Source organism: Hypanus sabinus, chromosome 3 (assembly GCF_030144855.1).
Source record: "Hypanus sabinus isolate sHypSab1 chromosome 3, sHypSab1.hap1, whole genome shotgun sequence".
Taxonomy (NCBI): Eukaryota; Metazoa; Chordata; class Chondrichthyes; order Myliobatiformes; family Dasyatidae; genus Hypanus; species Hypanus sabinus.
In genome coordinates, this window is record NC_082708.1 from 161,073,905 (window position 1) to 161,091,589 (window position 17,685).

At 42.5% G+C, this 17,685-nt stretch overlaps 1 protein-coding gene across 3 annotated transcripts in view; it reads right to left on the reverse strand.

The window, feature by feature from the left end:
* The window catches only part of LOC132391833 (ras GTPase-activating protein-binding protein 2-like), a 39,514-nt gene extending 33,400 nt beyond the window's left edge, over window positions 1–6,114 (reverse strand). Inside the window, exons 1-2 of one of the 3 annotated variants that reach the window (XM_059965500.1) lie at window positions 5,783–6,114; window positions 2,404–2,522 (exon numbers count right to left, since the gene is read on the reverse strand). In XM_059965500.1, coding sequence (XP_059821483.1) covers window positions 2,404–2,498 — 95 coding nt within the window. In that variant the 5' untranslated portion in view covers window positions 2,499–2,522; window positions 5,783–6,114. The remainder of the gene's footprint in view (window positions 1–2,403; window positions 2,523–5,782) is intronic. The other 2 variants (XM_059965501.1, XM_059965499.1) reach the window with 2 other exon arrangements.
* Between the last annotated feature and the right edge of the window lie 11,571 nt (window positions 6,115–17,685).

Sequence of the window (17,685 nt, forward strand, 5' to 3'; positions counted from 1 at the left end):
AACACAGCACTTAACGGAATCAAGGCAGCTTAACAGCAAAACAGATGGCTGTTCACATTTATACCGCACTGACGGAGTTACTTGATGAATTAACTTAGATTTTGGATAAGCCACTGGAACAGTCAAAAATCATCAAGACAGAAACGGCTTTCATACCAAAGGTGCCCAGGGCATGAGGTATGTGCTTATTGAAATAACCATTCCCAGTCCATATTTGTTAAACCACCCAGGTCTAGTAAATGTGGACACTGAACTAGCTAAACTAGCTGAAGCAAATGGATATCTCTCAGGCTAGTGTCAACTCTATTAAACACTCAGCTGAATATAAAAGTAGGTTTAACAGTGTCCAACCAGCTGATGAATATTAAGATAATGCAACAAGCAACACACTTCTAAATCTTCAGATCTTGTTCATTAACCATGCTGATAAGATAAAAGATTTAGGAGCAGACCACTTGGCCCCTCAAGCCTGCTTTGCCTTTCATCAAAAATCACAGCTCATCTTCTATTGCAGTTCCATTTTCCTACATTATCCTAACATCCATGTATTCCCTTAATATCCAAAAGCTTATTGACCTCTGTTTGGAGTTAAGGCATGGCTGATTTCTACAGATTTCCAGAGTAGAGGATACCAAACTTTGAATAATGAAACTTCCCACCTCACACACAAATTACCCTCCCATTACCTTAGGGCTATGACTTCTCAACATCTTCCTGCATCCTCCCTGCCAAGCCCTGAAAGATTTTGTTTTGAAGTTTCAGTGACATTACTTCTCATTCTTCTAAACTCTAGAAAACACTTTCTTCATACATCACTTCAAGAACCAAGCTAGCAGACTAGTGAACCTTTCTTGCACTCTCTCTTTTAAGACAAAGATACCAATGCGTCCAACTTCAATTAAGTCATTTGCTGTCTGTCTGTCTCAGAACTGGCCTTTTTTGTTGCAACTCAGCCGTCCTCAATTTTTCCTCTCTCCATCAGCCCACCATGAGCTGCTGCAATATTTGCAACACGCTGTCACTCATTGTCAACAAGCACAAGGAATTGATTGTGGACTTCAGAAAGGGAGGTTGGGAGAACACACACCAATCTTCATTAAGGGATCAGCAGTGGAAAGTATAATCAGTTTCAAGTTCCTGGGTGTTAACATCTTAGAGGATCTGTCCTGGATCCCACACACACTGATGCTACATCAGTAGTTATACTTCATTGAGAATTTTAGCGTTATTAAAGATTCTTGCAAATTCCTACCGATGAACAATGGAGAGCATTCTGATTAGAGCCTCAGGCAGCAACACAACCAAGGTGTACGGACAAAAGAGCCTGCAGAGGCTAAACTCAACAAGCTCCATCCTCCCCATAAGAGCATCTTCAAAAGGTGGTCTCAAGAAGACAACATACTCTCACCATGTGGGACATGCCCTCATAACCAGTACTGACAGGGAGGTGATACAGAAGCCTAAAGACACACACTCAACATTTTACAAAGAGCTTCATCCCTATACCTTCAAATTTCTACATGACCCATGAACACTACTTCGCTGCTACTCTTTTGCAATCTTTATGTCACAATGAGAAGCATTGATCGTGTGGATAGTTGGAGGCTTGTTGCCAGGGCTGAAATGGCTAGCACAAGAGGGCATAATTTTAAGGTGCTTGGAAACAGGTTCAGAGATGTCAGGGGTAAGTTGTTTTTTTTTAAAACGCAGAGTGGTGAGTGCATGGAATGGTCTACCAGTGGCAGCAGAAACAATGGGGTCTTTTAAAAGACTCCTGGATGGACACATGGAGCTTAGAAAAATAGAGGGCTATGGGTAAGCCTAGGTAGTTCTAAGGTAAGGACATGTTTGGCACAGTTTTGTGGGCTGAAGGACCTGTATTGTGCTGTAGGTTTTCTATGTTTCTACAACAAATATTGGTGATAATAAAGCTGATTCTGTATAATCACCCTAAATTCCCTTTAACTCACTTAAGTGGAGCTGCAACTTTTAAGATTTACAATTTATTGCCACGCCAATCATGGCTTCATAAGATTGCAAACATGCTCTCCTTTCTGCCACCCTTCCGTCTTCTCTGCAATTTAATAATACTTGTTTTCTCGTTTCAAACCTGAAAACATGACCTGAAAACCTTTGTTTCAGAAAAAACTTCGTTTCTCCCAAAAATTTTGCCTAATTGCTGAATGCTTTTAGCATTCAGTTTTTATTTCAGACTTCCAGCACCTTCTGTTTTTACTTGATCTTGGCTATAAAAACGGTGAGAGTTGCTATAGTCCCCCCCCCCCCCCCCCACAGGAGAAAATAATGGAGCTAAAACACATGGCTCAACTCTGTAGCATTCAGCATTATGGAAAATATCTTTTGAAATAATTCAGATAACAAGAATAAGTTAAAAATAAATACCTGTGCAAGAAGTCTGGTGCCTTGTTCAGCAAGGTATAGTACTGCCTCACAAACTCCCGCCCGACAAGCAGGGGACTTGGCTTCTCCATCACCATTTCTTTGGTACACAATGACGCTTACTGAAGAAGAAAGGTGTTAATTGTTTACTTCTTTTTCCTGTAAATGTGCAACAAATCAGCATGGTTATCTCATTTTCCCCATTCTATGTGCCCTGAAACCCATTACAGAGACAAAGAAAGCACATCCTCACTGATGTTCCAGTCTGAAGACATCTCTATTCTTAACAAAACTTATTAAAAATATGAAACAAAAACAGAAGGGTGGACCCAACTGTAAGCAATCAATTGTGAAGCAAACAAATTCAATATACTTTAATATGTATTTAAAGTGTAAACAGAAACTACTGCAAAAGCTCCCAATAACAACATTTAGAAAAACGCTGCAACAAATGGAAAGCAGTTGCAAGTTATGAAAAGCAAATCCATGCACAATTCTCTTTAGTGGTCCCTTGAGCTGAAAGTGAAGTGCTTCCACTCCAGTTCCTTGGTCACCGAAGTGATAAAGCTCATATGATACCCACAGACTCAGGTGGTTGGACTGAAAGTATTAGCATGACAAGGGAGCAAGAAGATGGTAGCATTTACAGTGCGCTTCTCTGAACTCCAAACAAAAGGACTCAAGGTTCAAGTGTTAGCCCAAATGTTCTTTCTCATTTGCAATACTCATGGCCAGTGATTCCCATCATTCATTGCCTTTGGTCTACATTGCCAAGAAAGCTTTGACCAATTTCTTCTGCCACCTAAAAAAAAGTATAGATTAGGGTATGTACATTGAGAGTCCAGGGTCAGGCATATGAATAACATGGTCTGTACATCTGAACCAAATGATTGTAATATTGTTTAGGAGAGGACACTGACTTTGTTCTATTTATCCGGCCAGTGGATTTGGAAGATTTAATGGAACCACTGTTGATGGTATTTCCTTAGCCTTTTAAGATGCCTGGCTAGTCCATCTCTTAAAAGCATATTGGATGGCAAAAATCAATGTTGCCTGATAGATTACAAGTTTTGTACCTGACCTTGATCTTCAAAGACCCCATTTCTCAGACATCCAAAGACTGCGCCATGCCCTGAATGCAAGGGTGACTTTCACCAATGTTTCTTTGACTTAAAGGCCACAAACATCAATTGATCTTGATTGAGACTGGGAAATAGTCCAATTTTTCAGGATCACATCATGGATCTTTAGTGAAGGGCAGTGCAGTTCAGCAAAGGGAAAATTAATATAGGATTTTGTTTTGCAAATGTTAAATGAAAGGCTCATTCTCTTAAACACTTCAATCATCGATACTGGCTTGAGGCTTGGCCTCCAAGTTTGCACACACACATGCAACTATAACTTTCATACAGCAGCTCAATGGGATTGGGGTGTTCTTAATCCAGGAGTGAAAATGTTATAATTTGAACAGTTTCCCATTGTTCTATGGATTACATCCACTATTAGCAATCGTATTGGAGAGGTACAGTGTTGCAGACAGAGAAATTGTGGAAGTTTCAGTGATGGTGCACCCTTGCTGAATATAATCTACAATGAGCCGGTGTCTTCTGTCGACCAGGTCTAAAAGACTGCAGTAAACCAAAATCCTTCAAACAATAACATATTGCCAACCTAACTGATTTTGATTTTCCATTTCAAAGATTATCTAGTTTGATACACACTACACAAGATTTAAACTATTTTAATTATACGACCTGAAATAAAGTTTACACTGGACAAGTAGACTTTTTACATGGATGTGAGCCAAACTATCAGTTCACTTTTCTTGCAAAATGCACTTCATAACTATTGATGATCTCACTCTTCAAGCACAGCAGTCACAAGAGGTAATTGTCCATTCAAATTCTGTGTTATACGGTGATAGATAAAGCTAATGTGGAACCCAAAGACAATGGGACAGATGTGCAGGTACTTAGGATGGTGGGAAACCGTGTCTTTTACACTAAGCTTCTGTATGCTTTTGATGCCTGGACTTCCAAGTTCCTAGACCCAACTCAGACTCTTTTGTCAATTTATGGGGGGGGGGGTCATAGGCCAAAAGAATGACAGTGATGCATTTTTTCCAAAGAGGCTTTATGTATAACTTTGAATCTTTTCCTCTTTCCATCAGGTGTACTCTCACTATAAAAGTACTTAGAACAGAGAGTGTCTCTCTTTAGGAGTCTAGTGCCAGGCATGCAAATAACATGGATGCTCAAAAGAGGCAACTGACTGTAATTAAGGTCTGTGCTGAGAACATTGGTGCTAATTTGCTTTCCTACCAATGGATTCGGGAAAATGAGCATTTGTTCCCTTATGAGTCTTGTCACCTGCTGTTGTCAGTCCAAGAAGCATTCCTAAGAAATGCACAGCAAGTACGAAAGTCCTAACCAAGGAGCAAAAAATAGGCACATGTGCCTACCTGTAGTTTACAAAACTAGGCACTGGAACAATTCCATAAAAAATCTACTTATTACATAATTTTAAAAACACAATGAACAAACTAGAATTGCTCCACATGGGTTTCCCACTGTTGGGCAAGATTGTTTTCACAAAATTATTCAATACGTTTTCAAACATTATTGAATCTGCTTCCACCATTCTTTCAAACATCACATTCAGATCACAAATCAATGTTTTAAGCAATTTACAAGTCTTCTCTCTGTTACATAAGAAACATTTTTCATAAAAACAATCAAAGCCCTATATTTGGAAAAAGATTCCTTAAGCTTCAATGATTTAAGAATACGAAGTTTTATTTCCTAACGCGTTCACCTCTAGATTTTATAGATAAATGTAAGCACTGAATTCAAATAATTGGAGTACAGAAAGAGCCGACCCTGCTGCAAGGCGCGTCTCCACACCTCCCCCCCACCCCACCCCACCCCATCACCCTTGTGTGTTATCCACCTTCAGTCTAACCTCCGTTCTCCCCAATCCCCCCGACCAGGAAATAGACCCACATTTCGAAGGGGAAGTATCTGCGGGTCTAGTCTCTGCAGAACTCCACGCAAGGGAGAGGCCGCCCTCATGAGGGAGAGCCAGAGCTGAGGAGTTCCCGCCGAACCACTAACTACTCATTCCACCGCTGGTTGGGCTACACGCAGGGGCGAGTCGGTGCGCAGGGCTCGGCCAAGCACACGGAGGGGATTAAGCTGCGTAAAGCCTTGGCCCGACCACGCTCCCGCCTCATGGCCGCCCAACACTGTGACTGAAGACCGCCTGCGATCACCGCATGTTCCCAGCGCCGTCCAGAACCAGCCCGCCTCCCGTCGAGGTGGACATCGCGGCATAGTCCGACCCCGGCCCCTGACCGTCTCCCCGGCCCTCCACACCCACGCACCGCGGGGCCCGGGTCTCAGGCTGCGGCGGGCGAGGAGCGGGCCCTCCCGTTGGGTGCGGCCAAACCATTTCCGCCACCACCAGCCTCGGGTACCTGCGCTATCCGATCCGACCGACGGACTGACTGACCGAGAACCACACCGGGAGGCCGCCGTTGCCGTGTGCGTCACCAAAAGAGTCCGACTGGTGTTCTCGCAAAAACTTTCCGGATGCGTGGAGTCCCTGTCTATCCGGTCCGGGGACCTAGTGTAAATGATTCCCGGCGGAAGGTATCAAAGTGTAGCCGATCCTCTTGACTTGCTCCTCTGATCTCTGTCATGGATGCCCAGTAGATCGCCTCTCTGAAGTAGCCAATCCCTGACCCAGTCAGCTGATTGACCATGAGTGAACCGAATGGCCATCATCAGTGGCAGTACACACAAAATGCTGGAGAAACCCGAAACATCGACTATTTATTATTTTCCATAGATGCTGCCTCACCTGCAGAGTACCGCCAGCATTTTGTGTTTATTGCTCTGGATTTCCAGCATCTGCAGAATCGTTTGTGTTTACAAGGCCATAGTACCTTGGAAATGTCCCACTGACTGTGTCTGCGAAGCAAGACTAGGCAAGGCATGACACCAAAGATGCTGGAGGAATTCAACAGCATCTGTGAGGGGAAATAGACTGTCGAAGTTCCAGGATGAAATTCTTCATCAGGACTTCTTCCAGGTCTATTTCTAAGCCAAGAGACGCACCCACCTAACCACATTTTTGCAGGTCTTCATGTGGTAGCAGCCATGTAGTAGAACATACTTTGGTATGTTGGGGCACTAAGGAGTGTAATGGAAAAGACAGACAGACATACTTTATTGACCCAGAGGGAAATTGGGTTTCGTTACAGCCGCAGCAACCAAGAATAGTGAAGAAATATAGCAATATAAACCCATAAATAATTAAATAATAATAAGTTAATCATGCCAAGTGGAAATAAGTCCAGGACCAGCCTATTGGCTCAAGGTGTCTGACACTCCGAGGAAGGAGTTGTAAAGTTGTAAAGTTTGATGGCCACAGGTAGGAATGACTTCCTATGATGCTCAATATTACATCTTGGTGGACGAGATGTAGAAAAAGAATCTCGGAGTACAAGTGCAAGGAACATTGAAGGTGGCATCACAGGTAGACAGGATGATGAAAACTTATATTTAGCATACCAGCCTTCAATCAGGGCACCAAAGTAAGAAGCTGACACATTATGTCGCACTTGTGAAAGTAATTGGTGAAGAGACACTTGGAGCACTATGTACAATTTTGGGTCATGTTGTTGTAGGAAAGATGTGGTTAAATTGGTTAGAGTGCTGAGAAGATTTACAGGGATGTTAACAGTACTGGAGGAACAGGACTACAGAAAGGACTACCCCTAGTTTTGGACCCTCCTACATTGTGGAAGAGACTGTCACCATTCACCTTAAGGATGACTGTCATAATTTAAACATTTCTATACCCCTCATTGCAAAAAATAAGAACCCGAGCTTGGCCAACTTCTCCCTGAACCTGCAGTCACCATTATAGGTGTAACATCAGTCTGCAGAGATTCAACCTGCAGGAAGCATCTGTCCCTGCACAGGTCAGCTGGTAGGTGTACTTGTATCTCCCTGCTTAAGTCTGTGGTTCTCACCTGCCTTAGGAAGACAACTATCATCCCGGTACCAAAGAAAAACAGGGGTAACATCCCTTAACAACTACAGCCCACTAGTTCTGACATCTACCACCATGAACTGCTTCCAGAGGCTATTAATGTACAGCCACCCAGACAACCATGATCCATTGCAACTGCTGAAACAAATCTATGATTGTCCACATCTCCACTCATCATTGAGGCATCTGAACAATAAAGGCACCTATATCCACTCTTTAAGATGGGAGGAAGGCAGCAGAAAGGAAATTATAGACCAGTTAGTCTGACCTCAGTGGTTGGGAAGATGTTGGAGTCAATTATTAAGGATGAGGTTATGGAGTGCTTGATGACATGGGACACGATAGGACAAAATCAGCATGGTTTCCTTCAGGAAAAATCTTGCCTGATGAACCTGTAAGAATTCTTTGAGAAGATTACAAGAAAGATAGATAAAGGGCATGCAGTGGATTTGGTATATTTGGACTTTCAGAAAGCTCTTGATAAGGTGCCACACATGAGGCTGTGTGGTGAACTACATATACCTGTTCGGACATGCCTCCCCACCCCTGCTGACTGCTCTTGTGGCTCCTCCCACTGACCGTGGCTCCTCCCACGGACCCTGGTATAAAGGCGATTGGAGACACAGCCCCGGCCTCAGTCTCCAAGATGTAGTGTGGTGGTCAATTACTGCTTGATCTTTCTTCCAGCCAATAAAAGCCTATATCTCGCCTCACGTCTCCGAGAGTTATTGATGGTGCATCAGGCTGCTTACCAAGTTAAGAGCCCATGGTGTTACAGGAAAGTTACTAACATGGTTAGAGCATTGGCTGATTGGTAGGAGGCAGCAAGTAAGAATAAAAGGATCCTTTTCTGGTTGGCTGCCAGTGACTAGTGGTGTTCCGCAGTGGTTGATGTTGGGACCTCTTCTTTTTCTGTTGTACATCAATGATTTAGATGATGGAACAGATGGCTTTGTTGCCAAGTTTGCAGATGATATGAAGATTGGTGGAGGGGCAGGTAGTTTTGAGGAAACAGATAGGATGCAGAAGGACTTAGATTAGGAGAATGGGCAAGAAAGTGGCAAATGAAATACAATGTTGGAAAATGCGTGTTCATGCACTTTGGTAGAAGAAATAAATGTGCGGACTATTTTCTAAATGGGAAGAAAATCCAAAAATCTGAGATGCAGAGGGACTTAGGAGTCCTTGTGCAAAACACCCTAAAGGTTAATGTGCAGGTAGAGTCAGTAGTGAGGAAAGCAAATGCAATATTAGCATTAATGTTAAGAGGTCTAGAACACAAGCAGGGATGTGATGCTGAAGTTTTATAAGACACTGATGAGACCTCACATTGAGTATTGTGAACAGTTCTGGGCTCCTTATCCAAGAAAGGATGTGCTGGCATTGGAGAGGGTTCAGAGGATGTTCACAAGGATGATTCAGGGAATGAAAGGGTTATCATACAAGGAACCTTTGATTGCTCTGGGTCTGTACTTGTTGGAACTTAGAAGGATGAGGTGGGATCTCATTGAAACCTTTCAAAGGTTGAAAAGCTTAGACAGAATCGATGTGGAAAGGATGTTTCCCATGGTGGGGGAGTCTAGGACAAGAGGGCACAGCCTCAAGATTGAGGGACATCCTTTTAAAACAGAGATGCAGAGTAAGTTCTTTAGTCAGAGGGTGGTGAATTTGTGGGATTAATTACCGCAGGCAGCTGTCATTGGGTGTATTTAAGGCAGAGCTTGATAGATTCTTAATTGGACATGGCCATCAAAGGTTACGGGAGAAAGCCAGGTAGTGGGGCTGAGTAGGGGAAGAAAGGATGAGCCATGATTGAATGGCGGAGCAGACTCTATGGGCAAATGGCCTAATTCTGCTTCTGTGTCTTATGGTGTTATGGTTTTCTATCAGACTATTGGAAATGAATAAACAGCCAATGTTTCAGGTCAATAGCCTTCATCAAGATTGGAGAGGAAGGGGGAGAAAGCCAGAATAAGATAGTAGGGAAAGGGAAAGGGGGACGAGTACAGGAAAGAGATAGAAGAGAAAGAGAGCACAGTAACATGGTATCATAACAACCTTTCCCTTAATGTCAGCAAGACAAAAGAGCTGGAAATTAACTTCAATAGGAGGGGCAGTGCACATCCTCAAATCTACATTAACTGTGTTGAGACTGAGAGCTTCAAATTCCAAGGAGTGACCATCACCAACAGAAAGTACACTGCAGATGCTGTGGTCAATTCAAGACGTGAGTCTCAACCCAAAACGTTGACTGCTTCTTTCAACAGATGCTGCCCAACCTGCTGAGTTCATCCAGCTTTTTTGACCATCACCAATAGCCAGTCCTGATCCAACCATATTTATGCCATGACCAAGAAAGCTGACTAATCTGCTACTTCCTTGGGAGGCTAAAAGGAATCTGGCACATCACCATCAAGCCTTACAAACTTTTATCAATGCATCATAGAAAGCACCCTGTCTGGCACCTGGCTCAGTATGGCAACTGTAGAAAGTTTTGGACACAGCTCAGCTATAGCACTCTGTCTACATTTCTCTCTGCCTCAGTAAAACAGCCAGCATATCAAAGTCCCCAGCCATTCTCTCTTTTCTCACTTCTATTGGGCAGAAAATAAAAAGGGCTAAAAGCACATACCACCAGGCTAAAGGACTGCTTTTACCTTACTGTTATAATAGACTATTCCCTTGTATGGTAATATATAGACACTTGACCTCACAATCTATGTTGTTATTAACTTACACTTTAGTGATTACCTGCATTATGCTTTCTCTGCAGCTTTTACAAGTTATTTTGCGTTATTATTGTGTTACCTGTACTACCTCAATGCACTGTTGAATGATTTTACTAGTATGAACAGTGTGCAAGACAAGTTTCTCTCAGTATCTTGATACATGTGACAATAAACCATTTCCAGTTGCACTTCTTTAACTCCGGTCTTCTAGTCCTGACAACAACCTCATACAGTGAATCTTTTCTACACTCATTCCTATAATATTCTCTTTGTTCTTGCCACTCCTAATCCCTGCAGTTTAAGACTCACTTTTTCATTTTTGCAGTCCATCAATCTGACACATCAACGTTGTCTTCTCTCCGGGGATTCTGTCTGATCTGTACTTTATGATTTTATAATCAATCTTGCACAAATTGACTGCTAATGTATTGATATTAAAATAGTAAACAAAATGAAACTTTCTTGGAAGATTTTTTTAACGATGTTTCTGAGCAATGGTACAATTTGAAAAAGCAATTACTTATAGTTTTTGAAATACCTTCAAATATATACATTATATACCTGTCAGTTTTGGGGTAGGGATGAATTGTACAAAAGGGACGGGTTGCACCTTAATAGGTGGGGGACCAGCATTCTGGCAGACAGGTTTGCCACTGCAACATGGATGTGTTTAAACTAAGTAGTGGGGGGGGGGGGGGAGGAGAAGAACTGGAAATATAAGGATGGAGTTAAAGGGAAAGTGAAAATAAGAAAAGTTAAAAAGGACAACAGAATCAATGGAGTAGAAAGCTCAAGAAGAGATCATACAGTATGGCCAAGTGAAATAGGAATTGATATGAAAGGAGAGGGGAGTACCGAATTAAAAGTATTATATATGAATGCACGAAGTATAAGGAATGAAGTAGATGAGCTTGAAGCTCAGTTGGAAATTGGCAAGTATGATGTTGTGGGAATAACTGAGACATGGCTTCAAGTGGACAAGGCCTGGGAAATGAATATTCAAGGATATATATCTTATCGAAAGGACAGACTGACTGGCAGAGGGGTTGGGTGGTTCTGTTGGTGAGGAATGATATTCAGTCCCTTGTGAGGGGGGACATAGAATCTGGGGATGTAGAGGCAGTATGGATAGAACTGAGAAATTCTAAGGGTAGAAAGACCCTAATGGGAGTTATCTACAGGCCCCCAAACAGCAGTCTGGATGTAGGGTGTATGCTGATTGAAGAGTTAAAATTGGCATGTCGCAAAGGTAATGATACAATTGTCATGGGGGATTTCAACATGCAGGTAGACTGGGAGAATCAGAATGGTACTGGACCCCAAGAAAGGGAGTTTGTGAAGTGTCTCTGAGATGGATTCTTAGAATAGCCTGTACTGGAGCCTACCCGGGAGAAGGCAATTCTAGATTTAGTGTTGTACAATGAACCGGATTTGATCAGGGACCTCGAGGTAAAGGAAACATTAGGAGGTAGTGACCATAATACGATATATTTTAACCTACAATTTGAGGAGGAGAAGGGAAAATCGGATGTGTCAGTATTACAGTTGAACAAAGGGAACTATGGAGCTATGAGGGAGGAGCTGGCCAAAGTTCAATGGAACAATACCCTAGCAGGGAAGATAGTGGAAATACAATGGCAGGTATTTCTGGGAATAATGCAGAAGGTGCAGGATTCCAAAGAGGAAGAAAGATCCTAAGGGGAATAAGGGGTGGCCGTGGCTGATGAGGGAAGTAAAGGGCAGTATAAAAATAAAAGAGAAGAAGTATAACATAGCAAAGATGAGCGGGAAACCGGAGGACTGGGAAGCTTTTAAAGAGCAACAGAAGATAACAAAAAAGGCAATATGCCAAGAAAAAATGAGGTACGAAGGTAAACTAGCCAAAAAGATAAAGGAGGATAGTAAAAGCTTCTTTAGGTACATGAATAGCAAAAAAATAGTTAAGACCAAAATTGGGCCATTGAAGACAGAAATGGGTGAATTTATTATGGGGAACAAGGAGATGGCAGATGAGTTGAACAGGTACTTTGGATCTGTCTTCACTAGGGAAGACACAAACAATCTCCCAGGTGTAATAGTGGCCAAAGGAACTAGGTAAAGGATGAACTGAAGGAAATTTATATTAGGCAAGAAATGGTTTTGGATAGACTGTTGAGTCTGAAGGCTGATAAGTCCCCGGGATCTGATGGTCTGCATCCCAGGGTACTTAAAGAGGTGGCTCTAGAAATCGTGGACGCATTGGTAATCATTTTCCAATGTTCTATACATTCAGGAACAGTTCCTGCTGATTGGAGGGTGGCTAAGGTTGTCCCACTTTTCAAGAAAGGAGGGAGAGAGAAAACAGGGAATTATAGACGGTTAGCCTGATGTCAGTGGTGGGAAAGATGCTGGAGTCAATTATAAAAGAGGAAATTACAACACATTTGGATAGCAGTAGAAGGATCAGTCCGAGTCAGCATGGATTTATGAAGGGAAAGTCATGTTTGACTAATCTTCTGGAGTTTTTTGAGGATGTAACTATGAAAATGGACAAGGGAGAGCCAGTGGATGTGGTGTACCTGGACTTCCAGAAAGCTTTTGATAAAGTCCCACATAGGAGGTTAGTGGGCAAAATTAGGGCACATGGTATTGGGGGCAGAGTACTGACATGGATTGAAAATTGGCTGGCTGACAGGAAACAAAGAGTAGCGATTAACAGGTCACTTTCGGAATGGCAGGCTGTGACCAGTGGGGTACCGCAAGGTTCGGTTCTGGGACCGCAGCGATTTACAATATACATTAATGATTTAGATGAAGGGATTAAAAATAACATTAGCAAATTTGCTGATGACACAAAGCTGGGTGGCAGTGTGAAATGTCAGGAGGATGTTATGAGAATGCAGGGAGACTTGGACAGGTTGGGTGAGTGGGCAAATATATGGCAGATGCAGTTTAATGAGGATAAATGTGAGGTTATCCACTTTGGTGGCAAGAACAGGAAGGCAGATTACTATCTAAATGGAGTCAAGTTAGGAAAAGGGGAAGTACAATGAGATCTAGGTGTTCTTGTACATCAGTCAATGAAAGCAAGCATGCAGGTACAGCAGGCAGTGAAGAAAGCTAATGGCATGTTGGCTTTTATAACAAGAGGAATTGAGTATAGAAGTAAAGAGGTCCTTCTGCAGCTGTACAGGGCCCTGGTGAGACCCTACCTGGAGTATTGTGTGCAGTTTTGGTCTCCAAATTTGAGGAAGGACATTCTTGCTATTGAGGGAGTGCAGCATAGGTTCACAAGGTTAATTCCCGGAAAGGTGGGACTGTCATATGTTGAAAGATTGGAGCGACTGGGCTTGTATACACTGGAATTTAGAAGGATGAAAGGGGATCTGATCGAAACATATAAGATTATTAAGGGATTGGACACGCTGGAGGCAGGAAGCATGTTCCTGCTGATGGGTGAGTCCAGAACTAGAGGCCACAGTTTAAGAATAAGGAGTAGGCCATTTAGAACAGAGATGCGGAAAAAACTTTTTCACCCAGAGAGTGGTGGATGTGTGGAATGCTCTGCCCCAGAAGGCAGTGGAGGCCAAGTCTCTGGATGCATTCAAGAGAGAGTTAGATAGAGCTCTTATAGATAGCGGGGTCAAGGGTTATGGGGAGAGGGTAGGAACAGGGTACTGATTGTGTATGATCAGCCATGATCACAGTGAATGGTGGTGCTGGCTAGAAGGGCTGAATGGCCTACTCCTGCACCTACTGTCTATTATCTATTATTTACACAGACTAATAATTGTTTTTACAACACTCTTTTATGTTAAACTACTAACAGGAAAAGTTGAAATAAGCTGGGCAGGTAACATGGTGAGAATAGACAATTGATGAAGTGTTTGATGGAAGGACAAATAAGTAAGAAAATAAGTTGTGAAGATGACATGGGGACGTCAATGAGATATGAAAAGTTTAAGCGAGAGAGCAAAAATAAAACCATTAGATATAGGTGCAGAATTAAGCCACCTGGCCCATCAAGTCTGCTCCGCCATTTCTTCAAAGCTGATTCAATTTTCCCTCTTTGCCCCAATCTCCTGCCTTCTCCCTGTATCTCTTCATACCCTGACCAATCAAGAATCCATCGACCTTTGCCTTAAATATACATAAAAACTTGGCTTCCACAGCTGAATTCCACAAATTCACCATTCTCTAACTAAAGAAATTTCCCCAAGCCTCTGTTCTAAAAGAACACCCTCTATTCTGAGACAGTGTCCTCTGGTTTTAGACTCTCTCACTATAGGAAACATCCTCTCCACATCCACTCTATCAAGACCTTTTACCATTTGATAGGTTTCAATGAGGCCACCCCTCATTCTTCTGAATTCTAGTGAATACAAACAAAGAGCCATCAAACACTCTTCATATGACAAGCCATTCAATCCTGGAATCATTTTCATGAATCTCCTTTGAACCCAGTGTCTCTCCAGTGTCTGCACATCCTTTCTAAAATAAGAGGACCAAAACTGCTCACGATACTCCAAGTGAGGTCTCACCAGCGCTTTATAAGTGATCAACATTACATCCTTGCTTTTATATTCTCACCCTCTTGAAATGAATACTAACATCACATTTGCCTTCCTCACCATAGACTTAACCTGCAAATGAACCTTTAGGGAATCCCGCACAAGGACTCCCAAGTCCCTTTGCACCTCAAAATTACAACAGATTTTTCAGGTGGGAATTTCCCTTGAAGAAACCATGCTGTCTACGGCCTATTTTATCATGCGCCTCCAGAGATCATGCAAGTGGGGTGTCAGTGGAGTGGTATTCAGGTCTCTCACATAAAGGTACCATAGCAGCAGAGCAGTTAGTGGTACACTATTGATGCACCATCAATAACTCTCGTAGACGTGAGTTAAGGTAGGCTTTTATTGGCTGGAAGAAAGCACAAGCAGCAAGCGACCACCACACAAAATCCTGGAGACTGAGGAAGGGTCTGTGCCTCGAATCGCCTTTTTACCGGGATCTGTGGGAGGAGCCACAGGAGCAGTCAGCGGGGGGGGGGGGGGGGCATGTCCAGACAGGTATATGTAGTTCACCACAACTATTACAGCTCAGGGTGTTCCAGAGTTCAGAGTTCAATTGCGGCACTGGTGTGTAAGGAACCTCAATGTGCCCTTCCCTTTTCCCCGGATCCTCCAGCTTCTTCCCACAGTCCAAAGGCATTCTGGGGAGGTTAATTAGTAATTGTAAATTGTCCAGTGATTAGATTAGGGTGAATTGGGATTGTGTGGTTGCTGGGTGACATGGCTCAAAGGGCTGGAAGAGTGTGCTCAGCACTGTGTCGCTAAACAAAATAAAAATGGCCCATCCTCCATTCAACAAGATCATGACTGATCTGCCCATGAACACACTTCCACCTACCTTGCCTTTTCCCCATAACCCTTAATTCCCTTGCTATGCAAAATCTAAAATATATTTGTCTTAAAAATTTGTCTTTTATATTTGTCATATTTTTATGTATATTTAATGACATACTTTTTTCCAACAAATACAGGCAATATTTTATCACTTTTCTCAATAAATAAATGAACAAGTATAATGTTTTGTGCTATTTATTTAATTGGGTTCTCTTTATTTAGTCTTAGGACTTATGTGAAGATCTGATCACATTTTAGGTCATATTACTGCAGAAATAGAAACAACTCTACAGGGGTCACAAACTTTCTAGCACCACTGTAAATCTATTCCCCCGATTGCCGAGGCTATGTCCTCTAGCTCTAGTCTCACCTACTAGCGGAAACAACTTCCGTGTCTCTATCTCTATCACTTTTTCTATGATCCCCTGTTATTCTTTTGAATTTTTGCAAGTATTGTCCCCGACAACTCTATCTCTTAGGCCTAACCCCCTCATCTCATGCATCAACCTTGTCAATCTCCTCCATACTGCCTCCAAAGCTAGTATGCCTCTTCTCAAGTAAAGAGGCTAGAACTCCATGTTCGGTTGCAGTACAAGTTCTATGCTCCTTAATTTCACAGAGGCAGGATCCTCAATAAATATTTCTCCCTTGTTTTTACTGTGATTTGAATTGACTTTATTTCCTACACCTTTCACACACGAGGAGTAAAAATCATTATGGTGCTTCTCTGTCTGAATGTATAATGTGCAAATTATAGTAATTTGTAATAAACGGTATGTACAGTAAGATGTACAACAGAACAGTCAATATAGCTTAGAAATATAATTGTGTCAGTGTGAATTACTCAGTCTGATGTCCTGGTGGAAGAAGCTGTCCAGGAGCCTGTTGGTCCTGGCTTTTGTGTTGCAGGACTACTTCCCGGATGGTAGCAGCTGGAACAGTTTGTGGTTGGGGTGACTCGGGTCCCCAGTGATCCTTCTGCCCTTTTTGAGCACCTGTCGCTGTAAATGCTCTGAATGTTGTGCTTTATTTTAAAAAGGCTACAAAGAAAAAAAATCTGGAAACTACAGGCCAGTAAGCCTAGCACTTGTGGCCATTAAGTTACTGGAGAGGATTCTGAAGGATAAGGTGTACATGCACCTGGGAAGACAGGGGTTGATTAGTTATGCAGGTAGAAGGACAGCGAAGTGATCCGAATTACTGAAATGCGAGCTAGGCAAGAAGCGGCAGGCATTCCTTATCTTAGTATAACACTGGTCTAGTGTTTAGGGACCGTTGGTGCTACAGGTTATTTGCTGATGGTAATTGTGCATGGTTTTCTTCAGACAAGCCTGGTTGAAGTCCCTGACTATGATTTGAATGTGTTGGGATGGACTGTTCCTGTTTGGAGATGGCATCATGCAGTATCCCAAGCACTTGATTATAGTTGACCACTGGTGGTTTGTAAGCTGTAGTACACAGTTCCCTGAAAGTGGCATCACAGGTAGGCAGGGTGGTGAAGAAAACTTTGGCAGGCTGACCTTCATCAGTCAGTGCATTGAGTATAGAAGTTGGGAAGGTATATTGCAGTTGTCTTGTTATAAAGCTTAAGGGGGTAGATAGAGTGGGTACGGGAGGGGGATTTAACTATAGAGGGTACATGTCTAGAGTAAAAGGGAAGACGTAGGAAGGGGGTCTGAGAGGTAAGTTTTTCATCCAAATACTCATGAATATCTGAAGCAAGTTGCCAGAGGAGATTGTGTAGGCAGATACAACTAACAATGTCTAGAATGTGATTTGATGGAAAAGACATGGAGGGATATGAACCTAATGCAGGCACTTGGGATTAGTTCAGGCAGACATCATACTTGTCATGGGCAAGGTGGGGGAAAGGCCTCTTCATGTACTGAATACCCAGTAAGTCAGAATGTATCTGTGGGTATTTGATTTCCAAATTCCTGGAAACTCTAACAGTGAAGTGTTGGATCGGTATCTTTTGGAATGTAGAGGTGTGACAAAGAGCTATGAGAGCTTCAGCAAACATAGATTGATCCCTCTGGAAGTCAAAGACTGAGGGGATACCTGATAGAAATTTATAAAATTATGACACACATAGACAGAGTAGATGGAGT